This window comes from Drosophila melanogaster, chromosome 2L (assembly GCF_000001215.4).
Source record: "Drosophila melanogaster chromosome 2L".
Lineage (NCBI taxonomy): Eukaryota > Metazoa > Arthropoda > Insecta > Diptera > Drosophilidae > Drosophila > Drosophila melanogaster.
This window is the reverse complement of record NT_033779.5, coordinates 18373961-18394009: the sequence shown is the minus strand read 5'-3', so window position 1 is coordinate 18394009 and position 20049 is coordinate 18373961. Positions and strand designations below refer to the sequence as shown.

At 38.8% G+C, this 20049-nt stretch overlaps 2 protein-coding genes across 9 annotated transcripts in view; both read right to left on the bottom strand.

Moving 5' to 3' along the window:
* Positions 1-568: 568 nt before the first annotated feature.
* Fas3 (Fasciclin 3) overlaps positions 569-20049 on the bottom strand; it is a 73340-nt gene continuing 53859 nt past the window's right edge. The window contains exons 2-8 of one of the 7 annotated variants that reach the window (NM_165250.4): positions 10291-10608; positions 9830-10171; positions 9117-9551; positions 6693-6723; positions 2646-2958; positions 1875-1945; positions 569-1765 (exon numbers count right to left, since the gene is read on the bottom strand). In NM_165250.4, the coding sequence (NP_724107.1) occupies positions 1901-1945; positions 2646-2958; positions 6693-6723; positions 9117-9551; positions 9830-10171; positions 10291-10608 (1484 nt within the window). In that variant the 3' untranslated portion in view covers positions 569-1765; positions 1875-1900. Of the gene's footprint in view, positions 1766-1874; positions 1946-2645; positions 2959-3299; positions 5629-6692; positions 6724-6906; positions 7854-9116; positions 9552-9829; positions 10172-10290; positions 10609-20049 lie in introns of those variants that run through there. The other 6 variants (NM_001299109.1, NM_001169534.3, NM_165249.4 and 3 more) reach the window with 6 other exon arrangements.
* CG34171 (uncharacterized protein) lies at positions 14101-15419 on the bottom strand. 2 transcript variants are annotated; one of them, NM_001299112.1, is made up of 3 exons: positions 15158-15419; positions 14827-15104; positions 14101-14768 (listed from the first exon to the last, which is right to left on the bottom strand). In NM_001299112.1, exons 1-3 carry the CDS (start codon positions 15382-15384, stop codon positions 14743-14745), a joined length of 531 nt encoding a protein of 176 aa, NP_001286041.1. In that variant the 5' UTR covers positions 15385-15419; the 3' UTR covers positions 14101-14742. The 2 variants fall into 2 exon arrangements, with proteins under 2 accessions (NP_001286041.1, NP_001097175.2); NM_001103705.3 differs by having other exon boundaries at positions 14831-15104.

Sequence of the window (20049 nt, the reverse complement as noted above, 5' to 3'; positions counted from 1 at the left end):
TTGTCTAATGTAAAATGCGACGCTTCGGGTAACGCGTGCAGATTTTGAGCTTTATAAATTGAAATGTCAGAAAAAGTTGAGGGAGCCGCAGTACCGAGCAGATGACTGACTGACTGACTGACAAGCAGCCACAGCCAGATACCAAAATCCGCCAGTGGAGAAAGCCAAGTCAACTGCAAAACTTTGCCATATTTTATTATTATTGTTTTCTCTCTTTTTCGGTATTAGCCAAAATATATGTATACGGGGCAATGAGGCTACGAATAATGCGATATTATTATCGTTCTTTCCGTTGCAGATCGAATCAGAAGTGTGCTATTACTTAGTGGTTGTGCTTGAAATCCCAGAGAAAGATGCCTCAGATAACTTTAGCCGGCAGCCTCAGCTTCAATTTAAATTTGCTTGTAAACTTGACATTTAATTTAACTAGCATTCTTTTACTTCTTTACTTTACATTGGGCAAGAAAGTCTTATTTGAAAATAGATTTCATAGAAAAAAATACTTACACATTTTATTTAGCAATGGAACATTTTACTGGGAATTGAATAAAATACACACAAAGCTCATACGGTAAAGAATTTTATTCAAAAAGTTTCTTGTTCAGCTTAACTTTATACAAATTATAACTTACAAAAATCAATCATCATCATGAGAGTACATTGTAATTTATTTATGCACTTAACTTATTCAATAATTAATTAATACGTAATTGTGTAAAAAGTGTTAAATAATAACATTAATTGCCAGTTGTAAGGAAATTGGATGGACGTCGTTAAGAGACAAGACAAACCAAATTGTAGATAATAGAATACTTTCAGTTGCAAGAGATTTCGGTGAATAATTTCCCTTTTTAATTGTTTCCTTAATTTGTTTAAATGCTTTTTCTGGCTGCCTAAATAGTTACTGTTTTTAGTTCCTAATTTTGCATATTCAAAACGGCGGATGCGTAAAAAAGATTTGCGTAAAAATAATTTAATAATCGTTTAAATAGGTTTACTTAAATTTCGCGTATTTTTCATAATTTTCTTGCTTCTTGTCTTAAATTTACATTTAGCTTAAATGCGAGACATTTATGTAAATAATTGAGATTTTCAAATGGTTTCTTTTTCTTGCCTATGTTTATGTAAATTTTATTTATATATATTTAGTTTTTTTGTTGCAAATATTCTTTTAGCATTTTTAAGGTTCTTATTATGTTTATCTGGTTGTAAATTTGATTTAATGTGTGGGCTGAGGGAGGAGGAGGGTTTCTGATGTAGAGGATGTGTTTTGTGTCAAGATTTCTGTGCGGAGAAGTAAGTTTATTCTGTATACGTTTATTTTTACGCTTTTATGTTCTTAGTTTTACATTTCGTTAGATTTTAGTACACACATTCAAGAAGTTTTTGAAAAACCACTTTTGACATTTTGTTCATTTCTTTTTTTTTTTTTTTGCATTCTTAATATCATCGTAGAGTTTACTTTTATGCTGCACTGGGTTTGTGTTTACGTTTCTGCTCCTTAATTTTTGTGCATTCATCTGTATTTGTTACTGTGTCAGCCTCCCAGGGATTTTTATATTGATGGGCTAGATTATTTTTTTCCTTCGCCTCCCTTTTGCACATAGACTATTTCGGCGTATTCCGTTGAACTTTTGACCCCGGCTCCAGAGCCCTCCGGCGTTGTTGTTGTTGCTGCTGCTGTTGTTGGCGCTGGTGTTGTTGCTGGTGTCGCCTCATTGGCTGGCTTTAGTACAAGTTCAGCATAGACGAGTTGTTTGTCTTGCTATGTTTTTGGAAATAAATGAGAGATTCCTTTATAAGTACTTCTCTAGTGTGGATGAAGATTTACACAAGAAGTTAATTGTAGGTTTGTATAGGGGAATTTGGTATACCTTTTTCATATGCTTTTTGCTTTTCTTTACTTAAATGTCCACACTGGTGAGGTGCTCTGCCAAACTATAGCCTTTATTTGCGTATATATACAAAGTTATACAACAACGGATTTTATTTTGCATGCGGTTGGTTTTTTTTTTTTTTGTTTTTTAACGGAAAGAGCAGAAAATGGCAAAGAAAATTATGTAGAAAAGTTTGTGATAATAGCAAAAGAGAAATTATAAAAGAACGAATTTAAAGTTTGCTTAAAGCTTGCGTCTAAGATAAAGGAATTATGCTAAGCTTAAGGTGAATACAGCTCGCACTCGCACACACGCACACATTTAATACTTATAAGAGAAAAATGCTAAAAACTAAGTTAATTCTATGTTATCATCTCAACTTGAAAAGAATTTCAGTCATTACTATCATTGTGACTATACAAATTTACTTCAAAGAGGTTTTTAATTTTTGCATTAAAATGTTTAATATTTAAATAGAAAGTTGTATGCTAAAAAGATTTATATAATAAGGCACATAGGACAATATTTAAACAGTTTCACGGAAGTGTGCATTGAGATGGTTCTTTTATCAGAACAACTATATCTAGAACATCGAGAAAGCTTTATCATAAATCTGAGAATTTCATTTTGTATCTTATGGATGTCAACATGAAAAAATATCGATTGTCTGGTCGTTTTTAAAAATATTATTTTCTGTGTGCCCAGTCAAAAACAGAGAAGTTGAAAAGAGAAAATGGAAAGGACGGAATCGGGAACATTTTTCAATACCTTTGGTTCATTGTCATTGCCATCGATGGCATTATTGGTCGCTGGAATCTCCTGTACGCTTCCCTCCACAATATTCAACGACTCCTGATTATCCTTGTACTTCCGCGAATCCTTTTCATTGAAACGCCTTAAAATTGCCGCGGCAAAAGCGGGCAATCTCTTGGCCTTCTTCTGCTGCTGCTGCTGTTGTTCCTGCGGGCTCTCCTGTTCGTTAACGGTTTCCTCCTCCTCGGCCGACACGCCCACTCCGCCCATGGTGGTTGTGGCCGTGGCTGTTGACGTGGCTTTTATATCGGCGCTTTCGGTGTCGCTGCTGCTTGTCGGTTGTGAAATGGTGAGGAGGTTTTGGATGGGTTCATGATTTTGTTTTGGTATGAAAGTTTTTGTTTCTGTTTATTTTTATTATACTTATTACTGTGTCAAAATAGTTGCTGCTGTGCGAATTTCTTCCCGTTAAAAATATAAGTTAACAAAAGATAGCCATTATAGTGTTCGGGGTTAGTCGTGTGGTTAAAAGTCCTTTCTCGGCATCTTTCTGCCTTTTAGGAGCTATCCTATCTGGTGGTTGTTAGTGGGTTTAAGAACTTGTGTTTTGGTTATGGCATAATTGTTATTGTTGCTTGTGTGTGGACCATTAAAACCCAAATTGTGTTAGGGAAAGCAAATATTCGAGTGGAAAGGTTAAGCTCTCATTTCATTCGAAAACTTACTTGGAAAAGAGTTTAAGGTCTATATGTATGTGTAACCCTGTCAATGTGCTATGCTAACGCTATAACAAAAAGATAACAAAATGTTACACAGAATTTTATAACTGTCGTTTTTGAGGCAGTTTATTTTTGTGAGTCCTAAGACTATTAATTTTCTGCCTATAATATCGCTACAAAAGTTCTTTAATGGCTAAGGTTTAAACAATCTAGAATTTTTGATTCAAGGGCTACAATTTACTTTGCTCTGTGCCACACCTAATACCCGTACGAAATGGCATATGGAAAATTTAATCCGCATTTGACCTTTTATGGACCCAGTTTAACCAGTTCCATCCCCCATTTTAACCTTCGTTTGGCGTGTGCTGGCCAAGTAAATTGCTTTCGCTTGGCCAAAATGAGTTTCATCTATATTCTATAAATATTTTTGGCTCATTTGAATGTCTGCCTGCTGTCTGGGCCAGCTCAACAAGTATCTGATGGATACATTTTGCTAGCAGTGTGTGTGCGTGGCTATGTGTTCGTGCTTGTATTTGTGTTGGTTTCTGGCGTGGCGTGTCAGTCTCTCATATATGAAATGTTTATTGCATGAAACGCTCCTTTCGTATTTTAATGATATTGCTTTTGTTATGGAAAATGGAATATTGTACGGGGACTTCCTCTCTGATACGCTGCATTGTTAGAATTTTCCTTTCAGGGGCTCGGTGAACTTTACATAATTCCCTTTTATTCAAAACTCGCCTTTCACACACGCATACATATTCAGGCATTCGCAAAATAAATAAATCCAAAATAGAAAGCTATTGCACTTTTAACAATATTTATTGTTGTTAATTAAATATTAAACATACGTTTTGTAAAAAATAATAAAGAAAAGCAACACGTACACAAATTTCTAACTATTTTATATCGTTCACGTTTTTAATTACTAAATTTATTTTCAACTTAAGGCACTCGAATTTAAGCCAACTAAAATGATCGAAAATTAGTGGAATTTTCTTTTCGTTCTTAAAGTACATTGTGCGCGTCTTAAATGAACACTGTTTTGATGCACAAATATGTCAGTTGACGACTTTGTTCTACAGTGACTACAATAAATATTTGCGTAAAACAATTATTTGTTGCTTCATGCTTGCCATGCAAACTCTTTCGTTTTTAATGTATTCGATAAAAACTTAATTTCATGCCGGCTTAATCTCTAGCAAATAAATCAGTTTCGTTAATGTTTCGTTTGGTTTTTGTCGTTCAGGAAAAAATATTTTCTTGAGTAAATACCAAGCTTAGAGTCTATTATGGGGACAGATTTGCGACGGAACTATTTCTATTTTCATGGGAGTCAGCTTCAAATTCAAATTCTTTTCGAATAAAATAAGGTATGAAGTATTTCAGCCAAAACCAGCAAATAGTAATATATAATTATAAAAATATATATTATATGGTTTTCATATTCCGGTTGTGAAAAGAAGAATTCTTTTTAACATCATGGTGGTCTCATTTGATAAATACCAGGCATATGCGTGCTAAACTTAATTTATATCGGTTCAGTTGGATCTGACACATCAGCTTTAAGTCTTGACACTTATGGCTGTCCCCCGAAAAGTTCCCGATGGTCACAAGACTACTCCATTCTTAATCCTGCTGGGCGTTTCCTGTACCGAAAAAGAAATAAATAAATATGAACGCCATGTGCGCGCACACACACACGTGCACACGCTCAGATTTCCGTTTCCTGTGGCAACTTTGGCGTCGTCGGTGTCGTCGTCGTTGTGGCAGTGGTAGTCGTTCCCATCGGGGGTCTTTGGGGCTTGGGTGGAGTGGCTGGCGCCGTCGACTTGCCCCTTCCCGAAAGCAACATCGCCTGCTTTTCGATCAGCTCACGTTGATCCTTGGGCAGCCAGCGTGAGAAGCGCGATTCAGGAATCCCCAGTTGATTGCCCTTCTGCAGGAGATCGGCGTTCTCGTTGCCTTCATCCTTATCGCTGGCAGAGCTCCGGGAGTTTCGTCCTGCCGCCTGGCTCATCAGGATGCTCTTCAGAGGTCGCGTGGTGGGGTTATATACACTGCTCTCCCGATCCGTTCCGTATTCAAAGCTGTCATCTTCATCGTGATGGCGTCTTTCAACCGACAACCGATCCTGCTGGCCATTTCCGTTTCCGTTTCCATTAACCTCTCTCAGCTTACTGGCGCCCAACAAGGTTATGCCATTGGGTGTTTCCAAGAGTGCTACGTTTTGACCGTGATTCTGCTGGGCTCCCAACTCCAGTTGCTTGTCGATTTGACTATTTATCGATAGGTTTTTTAAATATTTGAGGGAAAAAAATTCAAGGAAAAGTATTGGATTTTTTATGTTGTGGGTTCATTTTAGGGATCCATCACGTTTTTTTGAATGGGTTTTCGGTGGGTTGTCGTCCATATGAAAGTAGTAGAAAAAGAAGACAAAACATAGCAAGAAGTTTGTTTTCGTTTCTTTTTGTGGTTGAGCGTTTTTTTTGTTTTTGTTATTTATTATTTTTGTGATGCATTAGCAAAGTGGCTCTAACACTATAGAGTTGTTTTTTTTTTTTCAATGCATTTGTTTGCTTCTTTTTTCTTTGTCATTTGTTTGGTTGAATGACTGGGACAGCGACATTTTTGACATTTTAGTAAATGCGTGAGACAGAGCAAGAGAGCTTCATGATGTTCAGAGGGTAAGAGAGAGACAGAGCGAGACAGACACTTCTTGTTTATTTTTTCTGGTGGGCGGGCGAGCACAGTGGGCGTGGCAGACTAGCGACTAGCGAGGGTTTTATAGTGAAAGTTCAGAAGTGTATCACATGTATGTGTGTATGGTGTGTGTGTGTGTGACAGCGTGAGACATTTTAAACCGATTTTGCTTTTATGAAATTAGAATTTGGAATTTCATTTTGTAGGACTTTTCAAATGTGGTGTGTAGTAGTGTGCTTATGTGTATGCGTGTGCTTAACTTTAAGTTGAATTTAGACTATAAATGAACTATGAACTAACCTAGAATGGTAATGAGCTGCGCTACGTATATATTGTAGTATATAGATGATTGCTTATGCGGCATACGGTTAATGTAAGATCGAAAATTAAAGCCACTCAAGAGACACATGCAAGTAGACAAACAAACACACATCCGAGCTACGCAACATTAAACTAATGGATACAGATTAATGGCTTTGAAAATTAAGCAAATTCAAGCAAACCAGATACCGTCGACGGGTTAGTTGTGGATCCGTGGAAATAATTTATGATTGCATGGCCTGGCCCCGTCTGTTTTATCGCACTTTTCTGAACTTATTTTGACATTTGTTAGACTGATGAGAGAGTTCACTGTACTTACGTTTCGTTTGTGGGCGTCTTGATTGATTTGCCTGTGAGAAGAAATTTAAGAAATTCGTTTAAGTATATTTGCAATACTTGCAGAGTCACATGCATGCGTGATAATAATGGTTTTCATGATTAATGATCCGGGAAAAGGTATCCCACCTGACAACACCATCATCAGCTTACTGTCTGCCACATCAAACTTTATCATAAACCAAATTTGTATTTTTCATGTTTTCGTTTATTTGTTTCGTCTTGCTAAAATTACCAAAGAACATAAAAAAACACAAGTGTGAAGCGGATAACTAATTAAAATAAATCATAGGCATGTTTAATTTTCTAATTTGCGTTGTTCGCCGCGTTCGAATTGATTGAAATTGCCAATCGACAAAAAATAAAAATTAGAAAACGCAAAATGCAAAATGCTGGCAGCTCTTATAGCTTAAATAAATACATGGATGAACATCAATATTGCTGGACAAAATATATTACAATAAATGGGACATTGTTGTTTTATTATTCGTAATTTGTATATTATTAGAGTTTTGTTTTAGTTATTTTCGAGTGGACAAAGGGAAATTCAAGGGTTTGAGAGAATCGCGATTTCGCGAAAATTGGTCACTTAAAATTACTTGGCCTAAGGTAAATTGTTGCATTTGTTTCGTTTATAATAAAATTATAGATAACTTTTTGTTGTGCGCCTTTTGAGATTTGTGTAACTTTTTTGAGAGAGCAACTATTTGAGAGCAAAGTGTGGTAAGGATATATATTATTCGATTTTGTTTCTTATCCCTTCTGCTTTCAGCAAATGGGGCACACAGCTAACTGGCCAAGAGCCACGCCCCTTTATTGGGAGTGGCGAAGGCGGCCTAAATGGCCTAAACGGCTTAAACGGAAGTATTTGGCGGCTTGGGAGCCTCGATGCCATTTAAATTGTGCTGGCTGCCATTTCCAGCGGCAATAACCGCTGCCGCTGTGGCTGCCGCACTCTTCTTCAGATCCGCCTTCTTTTGCGCCTCCAATTTATCGGTTACGGGGGGCGTGGCCTCCTCCGACTGCTGGGTGGTATCGATATGCTCATCGCCATTATCGCGACCATCCAGCTCCTCGTCGTCATTGAATTCCGGGTGGATTTGGGCCTCGGAATCGGGACCGATGTCCGTGTTTAGAGTGGCGCCTGTAAAAACGACAACAACAAGAACTAACATTTAGCTTTGTGTGCAGAGAGAGAGAGAGAGAAAGGGAAGGCAGAGGAAGTAGAGACAGAGCGATAAGATTTCGATCTCGAAGATACCAAAATTCCATATTAAAGTCCAGGTTAGTCCATTTACCAAAAAGCTTATCAGGCAAGAAGTACGGAAAGCATTAAGAAACAGAGAAATACACTTTATCTTTATATATGTCTTTACATAGGAAGCCAAAAACACGTTATTACACATAATTTGGAATTTTTCTTGGCATGTTTTAGTGACCAATTTTTGTTTTCAATGTTAGCTCTTCTTGTTGTTGTCATTTGTAGACACTTTTTCTCAGAGAGTTGTACAATTGTTTTGTTAAACTTAGGTATACGATTAAGTAATTTATTTTTGTTGAGTTCAGTACATTATTTCGTTTCAGCTGGATACGTATTTCCAATTCACAATTTCACATTTAATCATTACATGTTAAGAGGCGACAAAATATTTATTAAAATTAAGTGGACCATACTTAAGTACAAGATTATTGACCACTTCAAATAAAATTCATAAATTTTTTTTATTTTCATTCTAACCTTGTCTCCTAACTAATGTCATCTTTTACTAACCTTTCAACTACCTTTTCAAATTAAACCAATTTCTTTTTGTATCTTTTTGAAAAGCCACAGTTATTCTTTGCTTTTCTAAATCATGTGTTCCACATTTGAATTTGTGGCCCGTGCCCCATTCTTTGCAAAGAAAAATTTCCACAAAAACTTCACCGGAAGAGTCAAGTGAAATTTTTTTAATTAGATGAATTTTTTAGGGCTGCTGCGTTCTTCCGACCGTTCAGCTGCTCCTTCTGCTATGTTAACGCTAATTAAAATTTAAAAGCCGCACAATGTGTCGAAAGTTAACAACGGCTTGTGGCAGAAGAGCCAGGCCCATTGCCGACCCAAAAACCCAAAGAGTACGTATATGAGTTGCAGGATGAATGGTGGAGTTTCGGGGGGAAAAATGGGTGCTGGAGTTGAGCGGTTTGGGTGGGTGGAACCTAAAGCCAGAATTTATTGTTAGCATAGCTGATGATGAGACAATAGTGGCGGTGGATGGATGGTCGTAATGATGATGATGTTGCTGTTGTTTTTGTTTTTGTTGATGTGGCTGAGAAGCTAATGACGATGTTTCACCCACGAAATAAGCAAAATTGTGTGTATGGAAAACCAAAAATAAAGAAACGAAAAAAAAAACCATGTTCTACTTACCGCCAAAACACCATCGGCCAGTAGCCCGTGCAAACACAATCAGTAAAACGACCAGGACCAAAACGGCAACGGCGACCACAATGCCAACGATTGCCGCCACATCGAGGCTGCTGCTGGGCGGTTTGCTCGACGAACTGATTCGCACCTGGTAGTCCGTCAGTCCCAGTTCATTGCTGGCCCTCAGATTGTAGATTTTGGTGGTATCTTCCAGGGTCAGTCCGGCAATGGCCAGTGTAACGTTGTACTCATCGTTGCCCAGATACTGCGGCTCATACGCCGAGTAGCGTCCATCGGTGCGTCCCTGCCCCACAATAGCTCCATCGATGGTCCACTCGATCTTGGGCTGCGGACTGGCGCGGATGGTTATGTTCACAATGGCAGTGTGCTCGAGGTAGAGTCCATACACGGCGGCATCTGGCTGATGGACGGGAGCATCTGGAGAGGGGTACAAGTTATGATTAATATCCACCAGTTCAGTCATTAAAAACCATAATAACAATAATCAAAAAGTAGAGAAAAGTGAAATAGATTTCAATATCATCAGGCAAAAAAAATGCTAGCCTATTAATAATAGAGCAATGAATCTGGAGGACTTGCTGATAGCTTAGTAACATATTTCGTGCATTTGACCTGAAGTGACCTATCTCCACTTTGTGTCTGCCCTTTGATTTAGGATAAGCCTAAGTAGTGCTCAGTTATGCTGGGTCACTTACAGCGCACGTTGATGATGTAGGCAGCTTCCTGGGGCGGCACACTCTCGCGATCGGTTTGGTGGTGGGAGCGGCAGACCAGTTTCCGGTTGCTGTCCTCGGGCGACAGGTGCCACTGGATTTCCTGCACGGAGGTCGATAGCTCCACGTTGTCGTTGGTCGAGGACATGACCTCCAGGGGAGTGGTGCGCTTGTTGGCCGGCATGTTGTCGATGTACCACGAGATGTTAGCCGGCGGACGGCCATCGCGAACGCTGCAGCGGGCCCTGAATTCAGTGCCCTCGTTGAAGTAGCCCTCGCGATTTGGCCGCGACAACAGCTCGATGATGGGCTGCTGGGGACGCACTGAAAGGTGGATAGATAACAATTATGTTAGTATTTTACAAAGTTACATTTTTGTTCTATTTTACGAAAATGTATTCAAATGCCATTAAGTGCAAATGTTGTTGTTTCTGTATACTTACGTGCCACGACCAGGTCGATGGTGCCCGACAGCTCCTCTCCCTCGACGCCCAGACTGCACTTGACCTGGCCATTGTTGCTGGCCTTGACCCTCTCGATGCTCACGCCGCACTGTCCGGCCGTGAGACCCGCTCCGAAGTACGTGAATCCGGGTGTCTTGCTCCACTCCGGCGACAGGTTGAGTACCTTCTGCTCGCCGGGAATCTCAATGCGGCAGTAGTTGATGGATCTGCCGTACCGACAGAGCAGCTCGGTGCGATCGCCTTCGTTGAGGAGCGCTGTGTTGGGTTCCACATTCACCTGGGCCCAGGTGAGTGCATCTGAAAGATAAGTGCAGACAAAAGGGGCGATTACGTTATGTTGTGGCTGTTGTGCAATTCGTTTAAGTATCTAATATCTGGTATCTGGGTATTCGGTATCGCATAATCCGAGGCATTGTCTTTCGCCAGAGGGGCAACAAAAAACGGCACGTTCCATGCAACACTCGACACGCTGTCCTAATGTCTCGGCAATCAGGCAAATGACTGTAGCATTTAGCGGGAGACACCTGCACGTTTGCATCTTTAAGATACGCATCGCATACCCAGAGATCTCAGCTTGTTTTTCCATTTGCCACTGCAAACAATGCGGCTGCATTTTCTCATTAAGTTTCAATTAAGTTATTCTTTCCTTCTTTTTTCTCGGTTTTGTTTGGAAATGTTTTCCCATTCCCATTGCCGCAGTTCAAAAAGTTTGGCGCAAAGTTCTCCCAACTGCAGTTGCTTGCCATTCTTTTTAAGCATTTTCCATTTGCCAATTAAGACATTTGAGTAATTTTCTAAGTTGAGCATTAAATGTTCTAGCAAAAGTGAAGCTCTTTGCCTTGTTTGTTTGCTCGACTTTGGCCTTGTCGGTTAGGCGGGGCAAATTCAAGTTTGTCGCTGGAGACTAATTTCTAATGAAATTCAGACTAGGGGTTCTGCAGATTCTGGTAAAAGATTTAATTTTAACTTTCGTTAGATTGTAATCATGGGTTTTTGTGATTTTGGAAGGCATACAAGCGGCTTAAGCTTAATTCTTTATCTAGAAGTTCACTAAAATACTATAAAAGCAGAACTCAAAAATTTGATCTTAATATGCTGTCCACTATGAATTTGAAATAAAAGAGTTTTCATTGTTTAAATGAAAATCAATTTATTAAACAGCTCAACGTTTTGCTAAGATTTCGTCCGACATCAAGATGTGTGTTTACCTTAACTTTCAGAATGTCTAATAATTGCGAAATTTAACCAAATACTTAACATTTTAAGAATAACTTGGTATGTATCGACAGGCTGCGATTTCGGAAATCACCGACTAATTTCTGTAAATGAAAGCCGCAAAATTGCAAATTGTGGCAGAAATATGAGAGGTGGGGCATCGAAAACAGCTGCAAACTTAAAACTGATGGGAACGTGAGGTGAAAAAAAGGGGAAGCTAAGAGGGGAACCTCAATACTGCAGCTGGCCAAAAATGAATTGATTTCTCCGCTCCATCGCATTGCCCATTTTGGCTTTTGGATGACGGATTGACTGACTGACTGGCTGGCTGAGTGAGTGAAGTTTTGTTTGGTCAGCCGGAAACGTGCGGAAAATCAACAGCATTTGCATTCGACTTTAAAAATCGGGTCAGCCAGCTGGCCATGTAATTCGAAACTTTTCGACCGCCCCATGAGATGTCGCTTAACTTTTGACAATTGAGTTGCGAGTGGAATTTTTTGTCTGCTTCGCTTGCAGGCTCCTTTTTGCTGTTTTTGATATTTTTATGTGACTCCCGCGCTCTTTTTGTTTCTGTTTCTTTTTTCACACTGGAATTCGTAGACCCTATAAAACCACTTAGGGTTCTCAAAAGGGCTGCATGAATTGCCGCCGAGAAGTTTTGCTGCAGCTTGAATTTCCAGAGTCCGGAGTCAGCAAAATCGGTTTCACACTTTCTCCCACAAATAAAAACGGGAATTGCAACAAACTGTGGCTCGAGTTTCAAAAAAAAAAAAAAAAAAAAACGAACTAAAAAAAGTGTGGGGAAACGTGGTAGTTGAAGTTGGACAATGTCACATTCACGGCTATGAAAACAAACGCCAGAACTTGAGACGTTGCATTGAACAGAGATGAGCGCGTGATAACACAGCAATAGTATACAAATTGCGAATTTTATTGGGCAACTATATACACTATATGAGAGTTGCTTTGAATTTTTCTTATTATTTTGCGACACCAAAACATTCTCTTCTCAAGATTTTTATTTCATTACGAGCTGCATGCATGGTATCTTTGTTAAGAAGGTATATTTACAAGACAGGCACATTTCACATGACTACTTTTATTGAGTACACTTTTCACTCATTCACCTCTATCATCGACATATGCTACGTATCCATGAGTTTATTCACAGCGAAAATCTATTTTTTATCCATTCCCCCTGCTGGTGATATTTATTTATTTAGCTTTTTTTCGCCGGCGACCAGTGGACCATCGTCGTCCTCTGGGTTGGATTTACAGGATTCTCCTCCTCCGTTGGTACCCATGTTTTATTTAATGCCATGTCTGCACTTTTCACAGGAACGCTTGTCCAGTTCAGTGGTCTTGCCTCAGCGGAAACGTTGGCCCAACTTTAAGTGATTTTTTTGTATGGTTTTTGGCTCACACATGTGTGTGGCCATAGAAATCACTTCACTTCACTTTTCCCCTCTATAAATTGTACAAATAGATTTAATTTAATGCCCTCACTCTTCCCAATAAAAATCAACTTGGGTCTGTGAGTCCATATCGATGCATCCATCGTCTCACTGTTGTGGCTATTGTTTCCTATTTTTCGGCCACGTTAGCGTCTTTTGCTCGGAACGTGATTTTTACTTGAATTTTGTGTTCGGATGCTTTGGTTTTTCAACAACAGTTTTAGTTGCGTCTTTCTTAAAGTTTTCCTGCTCACAGTGGAATGAAGTATATAATATGATTTAAAATATAATAATACTATATGATAATTCCTTCTTTTAATCGACGTACTGTAAAATTCCAATTGCAATTCCTACAATATAAGGAGTATATTTTGTATTGAAACTTTGTATCAATAAATCACAATATTGGATTCCTAAATAAATATTACGCTTTATTTCATTTAATGGTGTGACTATTTATACCCCTAATTAATAGTTTGTTAATAATTACACCATGAACTTTCTTTCCTTTATTCCACTGCTAAGTTCAACATCTAGTTGGCTTTCGAAGAGAATGAAAAAAGCAAATCGAGCACATAAGTCGAGGCTGCTGTCTACCACAAATTGGTATGCAATTTCAGCACTATAAAAGGAAAATCAAATGCTGTATGCACGAGTACGTATACATTTGTGTGTGCAATCTGCGGCCTTATCAACCAGACCATTATATATCGCTTGGCTGGTAATTTTCAATTTATCAGCATCGATTTATCAGCTTTTGTGATACCCAGCTACCTGCATTCGGGCATTGGCAGAGCAACAAAAAATATAATTATTACCGATTTATGGTTGGCTTTCCATCCGACAACTGACAGCGAGTCTTGAACCCAAAGTCAATGGGAGTTAAGCAACAAGAGTTCAGCGCAGACATGTTATTGTTAACTTCTGGCTTTTTCTTTTTTGGCCAATAGTATCGCGTGTGTGCGCAATTTCTTGTAACCTTAACGGTTCGGTTTTTATCCGGCGTTTCGTGGCTATTAATAATGATTGGTTGTTACATCAAATTGCCGTGTCGCGGCCTTTTACTTTTTTCTTGACCAATTTTCTATTTATTATTGGGATTATTTATGGCCTTATCAATCATGTTTTATGTACAAATTTATTTAGTTTTTCGGCAGTTTCCTTTTCTTCTTGATTAATGCAAAAGTGTAAAAGCGTTGAACAATAATCGAAAATATGGCTGTTGGTGTACAATAGAAGGAAAGTCAGTGCGGTTTTTCTGGGGGTAAAGTGAATGTGCCACACGTGGCACACAGGTGCAATACGAGTACAGGCGAAAGTTTTCTAGGGCTTTCCCCAATTTTCCATGGATCGCAGGGGCCGGTCAATTTTTCCTTTCACAAGAGAGAGTTATGATTCGTTGTCCTAATTTCAGACAATGCTGAGCATTAAAATGATGAAGGAAAATAAGGAAAATCTGTCTGCGATAAATGGTCTGGTATGGTCCACTGCCTCCGATATAATTTTGGTCACCCAGCTGTTGTAGAACGATACATCACTAAAGAAAACTGGATCTGGACTGGAGCAATTGATGGAGCCCAGAGCTATTCCATACAGCTGACCATCGCAAAAAAGTGGACCACCGAAATCTGTGGTACACATCTGTTTCTCCGTGGACTTTACACATATGAGGTCCTCGTTTTCGGGTCTAGCAGCCATTAGACTCTTCTTCACCTTCAGACATTCGTCGAATGGCCGCAGTTCGACATTCACAAGCAACATGCTATGAAATGACCCAAATCTTTGCCTCTAAGGGATAGGGTTTCTGTGGCATTAACCTTTAAATATTTAAGTATTTAAATAGTACCTACTCGTACCCCGAAGATTCCACCAATGGTCTTGCAATCGTTTCCCACCTCCAGCGAGGAATTGCCAAGAACAACTGGAGCCAAATGATGGCCGTCCAACTTCACATATCTTTTCAGCTTTATAATGGCTATATCATTGTGTTGGTTTCTATGGTAGTACGGGTGGATAATCATATTATGAATGTCAACAACAAATTCCTCTGACTCTGGGGTTTTAAAAAGAGATGCGCAAAGTGCCACCACAATTCGTTTAGGGCTCATCATCACACCGTTTTTACTAATTATAGATTCGAAAATAGGTAATGAACTAGAATTATATGATATACCCACTCTGTAATGCAGTGTGCTGAAGTAAGCACATGGCGGTTGGTTAGGATAACTCCGGTGCAGAAGTGATTATCTCCAGGAGTGTGAATATATTTGCGTGTCCGCAAGGATACCAGATACGAACTCAAATGGCTATAGGTGGGCTCGTGATAATGGTTGATCTTAATCGTGGTAATATTTTTAGGAAGAACCAAAGCAATTTTCAGCAGCAAAAAGTAAGCTAGCAGCATATTTTAAGTTGCAATTTAAGTGACAGATATGTCAGGGCTTCAAACTTATGAAACATATCGAAAATTGCCACCTAAATAGTAAGACCCATCTTAAAATAATGCTGCAAAATGCAATCAGAATTCTACTAAAACACTAAAAGCCGTATTATTATAAATTTATTCATGTATGCAATATTAATTGTTTGGAATTGCTTGCGAAATTACATTGCAAATCATATCCATAATATATTTGGATCTCATGTCGCTTTGCCATTCAATCACTGAACTTGTTGCATGAATGGAGCAATAAATCATTGCCATTTGAGCTGCTATATTTTCACTTTCAAGTCATTAGCACACCAATTGCATTATTCATGCTCCCGTTTGAGTACCCCCTTTCAATGCAAACATTCCACATTTGTTTTCGCAATTATAGACGTTCGGCCATTTAAACGCTACAGATTTATCTGAGCCGTGCCACAGAGACAACAAAGTAAGACAACTGCCCCAGCAGACATTCACAACTGTCAGTTAATTAATGTGGAGGAGACAATGAGGTCTGTGGTCCTCTACCATTTGCATCTTGCGTTTGGCACTCCACTTTTCGATGAGCTTATGAGCGTCTTATTGTAATTAGGGGACAATGAAGTCAAGTGGCGTTGGCAAGACAGGGAGTACTGCTTGCAAATTCGAGCGTCCCCTGAATGCCAAATGCTTATTAAAGTCGAAGAAATATTATCATAATTAATGCCCCGAACAGAAGTGCAATACGGACCGCAGAAGTTTGCCCAGTTCTCTAGCTGGAAATTTATGCTAAGTCTGGATGATTGTACAATATAATCTACACGTACGATTAGGCCGACAAAGAGAGAGGAGTGTTAGACTTGGCACTAGACATGTGATAAATATTGCGGTCAATATTTCTCATAAATTCAACAATACGGTCTCAAAATTGCAGCCAGCAATTTATATAATTCTCTAACGTACAACGCAACATGTTACTGGCCAAATTAATATGCGACCGTCTGCTTGTGCAACTCGCTTTCTGGCCTTAACCCTTTAAGAAGCTTATACAAATTGTGACGATGACAGCGTCTGCCAAACTGGAGAAGACTGAAATAACATATTCCCGACCAGACGAAGGTTGCCTAATTTAATTCAGAAAAACGCACACGCAAGCAACAGACGTGGCTGGAAAAGCGTGACAGGAGTTGAGAGCATTTTACTACCCAGTACTGTAAATAGTAGCGTACAATTTGAAAGTTATTAGTCCATTTGAATGTAATGTACTAATGTACCAATGTAATGATCCATTTTTTCTCTTTAAAAGCTGAAGCAAATCGAATATTAAATTTAAATTGGTCAAAGCTAACCAGAAGTCGGACACACCCTGCAGACACCCTGGAGTACATTATGTTAGCCCAAACAGATGCCCCAAGGGGAAGCAGCCATCAAACCTTCCAGAGAACGAGGGAAACAGCAGGATCCGCAACCAAGCGGAGTATAAATTAACATAATTTTCATATACACGCGCCAAAAGTTGCAACCACACCTAAACCGAGCCGAAGGAAAAAGAAATGGCGGGGGGACAGAAAAAACCAAGGATGGGAAACCTTAAGAGACATATGAATTGCTTAACTTAAGGAAATATATCAAAGAAATTGTATGTGTGTGTGGAGGTATGGAGGATGAGAAAATGACAGTGTCCCACCCAAATGACAGTTATTAATATATATGCAAAAAAAAAAACTGTCTCGAAATTGTTGCTGCCTATTTTTTTATGAATAAAGGCTGGAAGGACGCCAAGTGTCGCCGGTGATTTGCGAGACATTTATCAAAACGCAGAGAAATTATGCAGACAGACTGAAATTTCGCCTAGCCAAATCAGAAACAACACCGAAATCAGCTACTGGCGAAAAGGTAGATAAAGTCAACGAAATTCTATATACATATATATGAATTCGTAGGCCAGACGTCGCCGGTGCTCATAAAAAGTGTCTGCGAGTGGGTTTTAATTGTTTTTTCCTTTTTCGCCGACATTTTCACAGGATGTTAAGGCATGGCGACCTGTCGCGGGCCACAAAATAAATTGATCTGTGGTTTTGGCCTTATAATTTATGAGCCTTTCTTAGGCGGGCGAAAGGGAGTGAAATGCTGAATGCGAAATTTGACAAATGGCTGAAAATCAGAGAACGGCAGCCCTCGCTCCAAAAAAAGAAATAGAAAAGCTCTTCTTGTAAATGTTAACGAAACTGACATTAATTTTATGTTACTGGCAAGCGAAATCAATTAATTATTCTTGTTGTCAATTGTGTTGTGTCGTGAAGGAATACGCACATAGGTGGATGGAGGATATTGATTTCCATTGGTGTTGACATATCCTTAGGGGAGTGCCCGACTATTATGTCTGTTTGTTAATGGGGGCTTTAATGTTGGGGAAATTTAATGAAAATTCCGCAAATCAACTAAGGAGAAGTAAAGCATGTTTATTAGTCAGAAAATTAACCAATTTGAAATAAATATGAATTAAAAATATTGAACAGTCGTGGGTTTTGAATGGAATTTTTGAGTATATAAAATTTATATTTCAACTTGGCTTTATTAAAATACGCAGAAAAATGTTGTTAATTATTGATTGAGTAGATCGTTATTAACCCTGCGAATGTAATAGCTATTTCTGGAATTTACACGCAGTGCAAAAACGTGTTATTTAAACATTTTTTTTTTAGCTACAATTTACAAGTTAAAATCCATCAATCTGCGTTAAAATAGTATGTAACCTCCCCACCCATCTCCTGATTACCAGCACAATTAACGGGGTCAAATTTAATGCGACAGTTTTGGTTTTATGTTCGACCTTTTCTTCGCGCCACGGAATTCCATATGCGCGTCCCAGTTAAATTGCATAATTAATATGCAAAACTAATTTATATGCTAAATATGTTATTATTTATATTCGCAATTTCTTTTCATTAATTTGCGCAAGAGCACATAAAAGAAATTGCTTGGTCATGAGTAACAACTTAACAGTTATGTTTTAACGGTTGACTGGGCCATGTGTGTCTTTGAACCCGCTTTCAGCTTAAAGCTATCACAGTTGAAGTACAAAAAAAGTGTTTCTGTTGTCTGTTTTTGATTTTTAGCACTGATCTGCTGAACGGATATGGCCATAAAGTATGACTCAGTCTTTCTCAGCTGACCCAAAATTGGCGGAATAGAATTTTTGGCACGTTTGAAATGCTCTGCTAATTAAAGCATAAAATAATATGCTGACAATAGCTGAGTGCTGAGTTTCCAGCTAAAACAAACTTTGTCTGAACTTTGGCAAGATCAACTTTTTGCCTTGCCGTCTGTTTACCTTTCGTCTTTAATTTAATTGCCCTGTGTGCATTTGTGTTTGCCCACTTGAAGAGACTTTGAAAACAGTTTGGCAACTAAGCGCTTTTCACAAAATACAAAATCAACAACACCAGCCGAATGCAACATTTGTCGGCGTCCATGACTCGCTTTTCATTCACATGCAAATGTGCCAGCGCTAAGTGGGAAACATGTTTTCCCAGACCAACAAAATCGAGCTCCAAGGCTGAGAGCTGAGAGCTAAGTTGTCCAAGTTGCAGTGGCAATGCAGTCGGTCGGCATTAGAAGAGGTGGCTTGTTAAGTTGTCTCCATCCAAGGTTAGCCACTGTGGCTCCCATGCTTTTTCATCAACTGTCGATATAGCACCTGCCTTTAATTTTCACAATCGTTTTATTTTCGACACGGGAAATCATTTATTAAATCCATTTTTTATCTGCGCCGACCATATAAATTTTAAATGACAGACGGGCAGAAAATGTCATCTTTTGGTAATTAAAGTTTATTAATAATATTTCCATATTAACTGTGAAAATATTGTAATAAAAAAATATTATATATTTTTAATGCAGGGCCAATTTGTTATTAATGCGCTTTGACAGACTGGCTGTACCGGCGGTATGATTTATATGCCACAGGCATTTATAATTCATAAACTGTGTTGACATTATCTAACCAAATAAAACACCCACACACATCTTCAACAGCGTTCGAAAAATTAAGGAAAAATGTTATCATAATAATTATGAAACAAATTGTTTGCCGCTCAGTATTCATATTTCTTAAAAATATAAATAATTAGGGCGTTGTATTTAAATTTTATACAATTATTCAACCAATTCAAGTTTTGCCACACCTCTTTACCAAAGTTCCCACGTCTCCCCGGAAAACACCTTGGATATTTTACTAGGATAATTTATCACAAGAATATTCAAGGAGGTGGAACCTTTCGTTAGAGCGGTAATTAAAATGTTATCTTCCTGCCGTTTGCATTTTCTCCCGGGGGGGTCACTCATTCGCCAGAAAAGTGAGGTGACGACAAATGTGTAGGATGCCCAGGGGCCAACCGGGGGTTAAAGTGTGATGCCTTCAGCCGGGGTTAAGTTTTGCCTCGCTGCGCCCATTTAACCTTTGGGTTTTTTGTGTGTGGCCACAGGCAAACATAATTGAAGTCATAAATAACGAATTATGTTGTGAAAGTTGAGCCGGGGATATCAACAGCAACAACAGCAGCAAAAGCCGGAGCAGAATGAGGCAAGGTTTGTTTAGTTAACTTTTTCTCCTTGGGCTTCAGCTTCAGTTTCAGTTTCACACTGTTTGCATAATTATGA

Coding starts and splice junctions, on each gene's coding strand:
- CG34171 (NM_001103705.3), bottom strand. CDS start 15,384: ATGCTGCTAGCTTACTTTTTGCTGCTGAAAATTGCTTTGGTTCTTCCT. Junction 15,105..15,157: donor TCAGCACACTGCATTACAGA/GTGGGTATATCA, acceptor ATCTATAATTAG/TAAAAACGGTGTGATGATGA. Junction 14,769..14,830: donor GTGGAATCTTCGGGGTACGA/GTAGGTACTATT, acceptor CCTATCCCTTAG/AGGCAAAGATTTGGGTCATT.